At 43.8% G+C, this 9,086-nt stretch overlaps 2 protein-coding genes across 2 annotated transcripts in view; one reads left to right on the forward strand and one right to left on the reverse strand.

Moving 5' to 3' along the window:
* The window catches only part of T265_15523 (hypothetical protein), a gene marked incomplete at both ends in the record, with an annotated part of 71,079 nt that overhangs the window by 41,380 nt on the left and 20,613 nt on the right, over positions 1–9,086 (reverse strand). The gene's annotated exons all lie outside the window — the stretch shown is intronic.
* The window catches only part of T265_15524 (hypothetical protein), a gene marked incomplete at both ends in the record, with an annotated part of 56,931 nt that continues 55,627 nt past the window's right edge, over positions 7,783–9,086 (forward strand). Inside the window, one exon of the mRNA XM_009178489.1 lies at positions 7,783–7,878. Coding sequence (XP_009176753.1) covers positions 7,795–7,878 — 84 coding nt within the window. The remainder of the gene's footprint in view (positions 7,879–9,086) is intronic.

A 9,086-nucleotide genomic window follows, 5' to 3' on the forward strand; every position in this document is an offset into this window, starting at 1 on the left:
ATGAGACTCTAAGGAAGCCATTTGCATTGAGCGGAAGAGCAACGAGTGTCAGAATCGCCGATTCTTCGCCTATCTGTTCAGTTTTACGAATCTAACCGCAGAAAGTAATACTTAGAAAGCTTCGTGGCATCAGAATTTTTTTCGACAATCTTTGACATTCTGAGGTTAGCTGAATACTGTAACATGGTGATTATCATTTCAGCCGATGGAAATCTGTTCTGAGCATCCAGCTGATACAGGTGGATCCCTCTCCACACAATTGGGTCATTTGGGCTCAGACAACTGTGAGGAGAAACGAACTCCAGCACTGCCGGCCTCATTCTTCATAATCTGTTCTATGGTTGGTTGTATTACGGTCAAGCCTTGGAACCTATTCTCCCAAGGGGAAATTCAGTGGGCATACCAGAGATGTAGTCTTCCAAACAAAAAGCGGACGTGTTGGAGCTTGGTAAAGTGGGAATTACCAAACATTCCCAGTCTCCTGTGAAACACATGGGATGAGGGGGGAAGCAGAATGACACACCAGTTTGATTCGGCTATCGTTCTCTAACTAGCTTTACGCTCTCGGAGACTGTTTGGCCTGTGATCGGTGAAGCGAAGAACTCACACTTTCTCACAAGCTTCTAGTACTCCCAATAGAGCCTCACTTTCTATTGTATAGAATGGCTGACAGCCTGGTTAAAAATCTAAAAACGTCATGAACGAGAGATTCAACTGGGTTCTAGATGAGTCTTTCGCAAAACCAAAAATTTGTTTGCAAATGAGCGTATTACCTAGAATAGTGTTTGCTAATTGCTGTAGGTGTCTAAAAGTGCAGGTCACAGCAGGAAGACCGTACTACTAGGGAATTAATTGGATATCGATTTGATGGCTAAATCAGGTGTTTTTGTATGGTGACGAGCTTGGTGACCCACCTGGATTCATGCTGTCACGTTTGATCTTTACCGTCCTTCAATACGAATCACCTGATAGAGTAATTTTCAGTTACCTAGTGGTTTTGCCATCTAAAGGCAACTCGCAAAATTCATTGTCATGTGTATTGACGATCATCTAGCTACGGTCGATCGCAGCTGGGTGTCCTGCGAACTTAAGCAATAATAGTACAACCCAGGTGTAAAGATCAGAACACGTGCAACAATGGTTCTAACTGATTCACCCTCAACAATCACTCAGTCTTAGTCGCCTTGAGCTCAGTATAGCTCAGCGATTAAGGTGCGTGACTAGTGACCAGAGGGTATGTCTAGACTTGTGTAAGCTGGGTGTATGTAAGTCCTCGTGCTTCCCTAGGGTTGCAATGCAACTATGCATCGAACGATTACGGCAGTTGTGCATTACGGTTAATGAGAACCCTATAATCCATACAGTTGTAGGAGCCCGTGCTCAAAGAACAAGACAGTTACATGACCTTCTGTACCGGAATATTGTTAACCGGAACAAAACCCCACTCCTGACGTGGTCTCTGGACAGTGATCGTTCTACAGATTTATCGAATTTGTATATTCAAGTAGGCATGTTTCGACCTTGGGTCTATGTGAGGAACGTTTAAATTACAGTGAACTCACAATCGCCCCACTGTTCTTGGTCTTTAGTTTTCACAAGCTGTTACCATTTGAAGAACCCGTACAATAGCACGAAAAGCTTCCATCTAAACGTTTCAATAACTTTTGAGACAGAAACTGACAGTGGCTTTGGCCAGGTGTCTAGATGACATGTTTAAGCGTTCAGTGTGTCGCAAGCCTACATGGGCTAGGCAAGACTTGCAGTTGTCTGGTTTCACTTTTCCAGAGAAGCCGGATGCATACTTTGTCCGACCATATTTGCACTCGTGCTTCTCTTCAAAAAGAAAAGTTCTTAAAAAGGAAGTTGACTTCCAACAGCTTCCCAGAGAAATTTATCGACGTCAACAGCACCCCACGGTCCAAACAGGAGCCTGGCTACTCAATGGGAGCTTAAAAAATTTTCATCAGACTGCAGCCGATCAACTAATTTTGTTCTCAACAACGAGACAAGTCAATCAACGATGTCCGCCGCGTATTGTATCCAATCGCTCTGCCTCATGCGTTGTGTATCAATCCACATGCGGCTGCAATGGAATACACTGGCGGAACAGATAGGAGATTATTCAGAAGCATCTCTGAAGGTTTAACTCGTTGGTTGAATCGGGTAATGTTTTATCTGCTGACTCGCTCCAGTGCCCAATGCCGGAAAAGACTCACAGAAGGGAACGCAACAACTATATTCCGAACAAGTGAGTGCGAGTGCGAATGTACAACGGTCTCAAGCTATTTATTGAAAGAACACAGTCTGAACCTGTTCCAATGCTGATGCACGCGTCTGTACGAGACTGCGACGTGCTGCATATTGAGGGGGTGTTGTCTGTCTGGTCAACATCTAGCGGAGCTGAGAGTCTCGGTAGATTTCGGGCATTCGGTGGTTGCTTGTAGGGCGCTGATCTTCTTGATGGGTAACCAATCGATCGACCGATGGTCTGCAAGCTGAGACCCAAAATCCTGCCTCATCGATCACCGCACACACCACAATTGGTCCCAGTACAGCATTCAGAATTGGACTGCACAATGTGAATTTGGAATTGTTAGCTTTCAATGAGACCACAGAATAATACCATGCAAAATCAATGTTAGCGAAGCACACCCCTCTGAAAACAAATCTGGTTTTGCTGGAGGCTCACCTAGAACCCAGCTGAATCTCTCATTTGTGATGTTTTCAAGCACATCCAGTTGCTTTGGGTTCAAGAAGAAAGGCTAATGGAGACTTGGGGACTGGGCCTACCTGATGAGCTCTGGGAAGGGCGAAATCGGTCGTGGGCTGTCAACGACTCTTCAGCAACATTATGAGTAGTATATTACATCTATACATGAATCACAATGTCTCGAATATCCTACCAACTGAAACACGAGGCGGCCTGGTGCAGCAAATCCAGTTGCTTAGAAAAATCCCAAACGAGAGAACCAGTTGGGTTTCATGTGAGTCTCTCGCAAAACCAAATTTGTTTACAGATGAGTGTGTTTCCCTAATTTTGTTCAATTTGGGTTCAAGTAGAACAAACAATTGATGGAATCTAAGAAACTGAGCCTACCTAATGAGTCTAGAGAAGGGCAAAAACAGGTCGTCGGCTGTCGAAGAGTTTTCAGCAGGCTTATGAGTAATGTGTTACGTCTGTAAGATCAGTGTCCTTTTGATTTCTCTCCGTTGCTCACCTGAGTCTATTTCACCCAAAAGTTACAAGTTACCCAGCAATCAGCTAACGTGATAACGCGGTGAAGAATTTGGGTGTCCGGATAACTGATGATGGTGTAGAAAGCGTGACACTGTGTGTAGACATTAGCTCAGCCCGTGAGGGCTTGCACAGATGATTGCGTAACCCCGCATACAAACGTGGCAATATGACGAAATATGCTGGGAATGAGGATAAATGACAGGGAAACTTGTCTATACCGGCCACTCCCTGGTGACAACAGCTCTCTGTCAGTTTCATCTACGGTCTTTTATATAGTTCGGAAAGAAATTCAATCTGCTTCACATCAGCTTCAAACTACATTCCTCAGACACGAAGTGTCCGGATACACTGTCTCTACTCTAATCTTCAGCGGTGGACGTTACTTCTAGCTAGGCACCAAGTCATAACAACTCCTGTATCGATCGTCTCCTTTGGACGGTCGTTCCCAATTGGATGGTTCAGTCATCATCTGGGCAGCAGCACCAAACTATGCTGATTCTGAGTAGATCCTCACGTGCTTCTTATCTAATCCAAAAAGGGCACCCATTTTTCCAGACCAAGAAATCATCTGTGGGCTGACTTGGAAGGAGGTGGACATTGGGCCGATATTCATAACGCGTGTTTGTTCCGAGAGATTGTTATAAGGCTTATTCAAGAAAAAAACTGTCACTTACAACGGGCTTTGGCTGTAAGATTTCTGTCTGCAACGGGTGGAGGGTCTTTCGATATGATATACCATTGGAGTCACTGTAATAAGCTTTTTGCCAACAGTTCCGATAGACTTGAGTCCTCTTGCTGGTTGTATTTTTCTTCGATGACGCCTCAAATGTACGGGAATACCACACAGAAAGAGCTCGACAACGTTCACTGACAGAACTTGGTTTCAAACTTATCGATCTGGAGCCCTGCTGTGATATGGCCTCAAATGGAAAATTACGCTTGGCTTACGACCACGCTGAGCAAGGGTAAGTGGTCTGAATAGTAACAATCGATCGAAGCACACGATGGAGTAGTTTCGTGGTGCCTGAAACACCGTAATACAAAAACAAACAGCCCAACCAAATAACATCGGGTCCTTGTTAAAGCCATCCGTAAAATTACGCAGCCAGAGGATTACTCAAAAATCCTCCCATGAACGTTCAATCTATATACGTGTGCTTGTCATTGGCTGACGGCCTAGGTAGCTATTCTGATCAATTCCATTCGTTACGGAGACTCTCTGCGTTCGAAACGAAATTTGAGAAGACTAACAAACAAAGATTGATTTCAGAAGTCTGTTTTTTTAATCACTAGCAGAAACAATGCGATAGAAATTGACTTGTCTCAAAATCGGTTTTGTTGTTATTACCGTCACCATGCTACCAAGAGAATAAGACGGATTGGCTGAAATTCAATATGAACAGTTGTCAAAAATCCCATTGGATAACTATTCCTGTTCATGTTTGTGTGTTCCGTTTCGTTACCTTTATCGGACCGTTAACCACCTAGCCTAGAATAAAAGATAGTCGTTGTTGTGATGATGTGATGGAAGCGGATAGTACGTATCCAACGCTTATCGATCGTGGCGCGGTCACGCAAGGAATTCTCTCAGCCGTGGCACAATGGCTGATTAGCATATTGTTGCGTGTTGTGTTCGATGAGGCGGAGAAATGCTAGTCAATCTGTCCTCCAATCGATTTCCCTCTCGAAAACATATTTTAGGTTTTTTTTGACAATCGTGGACTGTAATGACACGCGACCGCTTGTATCTAGGCGACACAGAAGTCTGTCGTTTGTAATGGAGCCTGCATCAGGCCTGGTAAAATCTAGGCGAAGTTGAATAGTACTCTCTGATGCTGTGTGATACCAGTCTTGCGCACATTAGTACAGGTATTCTGTCAACTTAGGTGCAGTTCTTGTTTGAAAAAATCCGTAATAAAGGTTGATTAAGCGATATTAACTTAAAAACTAAATGGCTTGGAATCTCATTTGGGTAACTGGTAACTTTATCCTCATAATTTGTGTTAAACACCTTCGAAACTTAGCGAAATGCACTCATGTTCAAACAAATTTGGTTTTTCGAGGGACTCACCTGGAACGCAACCGAATCTCTCTTTTATGATGTGCTGCACCAGGCTGCTTCGTGTTTCAGTTTGCACGATATTCGAGATGTCGTGATACATGAATAGATGTAATACACTAGTCATAAGGTTGCTGAAAATTCCTCGACAGCCCATCAGGCAGGCTCATCAGGTAGGCGCAGTCCCTGAGTTTCCGTCAACCTTATGATCTACTTGAACCCAAATTGCACTGTTTTCGAGAAATACACTCATTTACAAATCAATGTGGTTTTCACGGGAGGACATCATAAACGAGAGATTCAATTGAGTCTCCCGTGAAAATCAAACTGGTTTGTAAATGAGTGCATTTATCGAAAAGAATTGGATGTGTTTCGAGAACGTTTCGATAGACATAGGATGAATGGACCTGACATATTATCCGAGGACTCGAGTGTCATAATACCGATGATAGCTTATGACTTGAGAACAAATCTGATTGGTCAACGTCACGAGATGGTGCACATAGGATTTAACTGGACCAGGGGGCATTTTTTGAGAGGGAGAGTCGTTTGCGGCAGCTTGGCTTCAAGCGGCTGAATAGGACACCAGCAGGCAAATGACTTACAAGAACGCAGCAAGCAAAACTTGAATGGCTGGTTGACTACCAAAGCAGATTACTGGGAACCAACTTGCCATTGATGCTGTCAAAATGCCAAGCTTTGATCCAGTCCAGTGCAGGCAAGTCCCTACGCATAATGAGGTATGGCCGAATGCATGTTTCTCTGTTTGTGAGGAAATCGTCCAGTGACTGACTACTTCGTTCAGTTGTAACACCCTTGCGGTGCCTTGCTGCCACGCCATCGGAAGGAAGCGTGAAGGCTGGGATACTGCAAGGTTGCCCGAGCCTAGACAAAGGTAGTCGAGATGCAGGGATCGGGTTCGAACCACGGACATTCCGGTTATTAAATTCGCTCTCTAAACAATTGGGACATCTCGCCCAGACTACTTACATGTCCGCGAGGTCATGATCGATCTTGCTTTTGTTAGGTATATCAGATTCCTAAAATAATCTCAGATTGTTCAAAACCTACTGATATCCTCAGACTCTACCGAAATCTCAGCAAGCAAGCTGTCAGGCATCCAGGCCAGCAATTTTAGTCTCCGATTGACCGCTCAATCAGTTCATTATTTCAGCAACGGCCCAAGGTTGATGAGTGTTCAGGCGTCTCGTAGACGCAAGGACGCTGATGATGAGTGCTCACCAAACGCCGATCAGATAGCTGGATAAAAGGTCGAAAGTACCGCGATGCCCCTCATGACTTCGGCATCCGCTTGTTTGGAATACAGCTGTTCTGCTCCTTGTTGGTGGGCCTTTTTCCGACACTGAGTTACTGGAGCGGGGACAACAGTTAATTACAGCAGTTTTCTACTGATGGTTGACGGGTAGTATATAGAGTCATTTCCACTCATTCAAACTCGGGTTTTTGTCAGTTAAAGTGCATCCGCACGTATTTATGATTGTTTCATGTTTATGTGCTCAACACAGCTTATTTTGACTTTTACTGCTCTTCAAGAAATTGGTACAGTACAGTTTCCGATTGTATACTTGACTGTGTACAATTCACTCCGATTTTCTCTCACAGTGGAACAAGAAAAGGTCCAAAAGAAGACGTTCACAAATTGGTTGAATACGTATTTGTCCACAGTGAGTGTGTGTTGCTGTTTGACTGAGCGCTTTGTTTTCCACTCGATTCTCTTCCGTAACCGTCAAAATCCAAACCCGGACACAAACAAGTAAATGATATACTCACGGTGCCAATTATTACTGTAAAATGAACTTTGTAGACAGCTGTTTTGACGAAAGTAAGTAATAGTTGGAACCTTCTGGAATAGATGGAATTGGTTGGTTGCATGTGAGATGAATCACTGCCAGGTCACTGATACCTAGACAGGAGGTTCGACTCGGTTTCCTAACTGAAGCCTGACCACAAGCCAGCGGCATTCAGTGTGCGCTTCAGTGAGTATCCTAAATGTTGAGGAAAAAGTAGTCCCACTTAGTCCCACAGTATGGACAGTCATTCTGATAGCAAATCGACTGGGAAGCCCCCAGTACAGGTCAAACAGTCATTGAGGTAGACACCAGGATAAAGTCAACCGTGTTCGCGACGAAAGTTGATAGATAGGTAGGCTTCTTGCCTCATCCGTTCAACTCTCAGTGCGCGTACTTCTATCCTAAGAACAGTCATGCCATATTGCGAGTACTTCTCTAAATACCCATATAGGGTGCGCGCTCAACCGTAAATGTAATTTGGTGTTCAAGTTAGTACAAAGATGATAACTTGTATTTTATTTGTGTACAAATAAGGAGAAAGCTTCGGAGAACATTATCACCCATAATCAGACGAGTAGAGCTGAGTTTCGAATATTGCATTTGAGTAATTCAGCTCCGTCTTTTTATTTGCCATTGATGACACGCCAGAAGAATGCACCATATACTTTTTTCAGGCAGATGTGCCCATGAAAATTAACGATCTCTTTGTTGACATTCGGGATGGCGTGGCTTTGATCCGTATTCTTGAAGTTCTTTCCAGACAGAAATTGGTAAGTGATTGATTTCGAAAACCAAAAAGATGCTCTGAGACGTGTTCAGAATGGTCTCCTGTGGGACGGTTAACGTCTTTCTCCCCAGGACTGATCATCTGTCAATTAAAAAACAATTTTACCACAAGGCGGAACACACTACTGATCCTTATAAACAGCTCGTCAGACAGCAAAATTGCGAACATTGAGTTGCTATCTCCAGTGTCGTGTCACCTGAAATATGTAATGGTCTTTGGGTAGCATGAACGAGAGATTCAGTTGGGATTCAGTTGAGCCTTCTGTTAAAAGCAAATTGATTTTATAATGAATGTATTTGGCGAATATTTCAACTTCCTTCATATTTCATACCATCCTATCTATTTCTCTCCCCTAAGAATATGATTTTCATACAAGATGCAATAAGCGCCGGATATTACTGGAAGTCCAACTGGCTAATCAGTTTGTTAAGCTCCATCAAAATTGGCCTTAAGACGTTAATAGTTTATGACGCAAAATGACGAATCGGGATTAGGCTATTTCGGGAACAATAATCTGGCATTCTATCGTAGGATTTAGTGAGAACTAACTAGTCCTCTCTATAGTTGAGTCAAAGTTGCGTCGATACGTACACTAGGCACAGATTCCCCCAATGAAACAGTAATCAAACATTCTGAGGTTTCGCTATTCCGTAGCAGTATTTCGTGAGGTCCTTTTGGCCGAATTGTAATTCATGTCAGTTATTCTGGTTAGGATCGAGTCATTTTTCACAATCTGACTTTCCATAGACGTGGATTGGCAACTAATGTTCTTAGGTTCGACCTTCTGGCTCATTGAGCTGAATGAGTAGAGCTTAATCTTTGCCTCTGAACATCTTACGTCTTCGCTTACGTCTACACACAGCTATGCATAAATCTTTAGGCAGCGTTTGGATTTTCCGATTTGGAAAAAACTTAAAATTTATCGGAGAGCCATGAGGCCGAAATTGGCGGGATGACCTCTGAGAGACAGTCATTCCGCCTATCACGAAGGCCAGATTCCTGAAAGCAACCACTGAATGCCCGAAATCTCCTGAGACTCTCAGCTCCGCCAGATGCTGACCAGACAGACAACGCTCCCTCAAAACGCAGCGCGTCACAGGCTTGCATTATACCCAGACAGCGCGGGTCAGCGTCGATCAAGATCAGGCAATGCCCCCGCAATATGCAGCACGTCGCAGCCCCGTACCAAAA

This window comes from Opisthorchis viverrini, assembly GCF_000715545.1.
Source record: "Opisthorchis viverrini unplaced genomic scaffold opera_v5_586, whole genome shotgun sequence".
NCBI lineage: Eukaryota > Metazoa > Platyhelminthes > Trematoda > Opisthorchiida > Opisthorchiidae > Opisthorchis > Opisthorchis viverrini.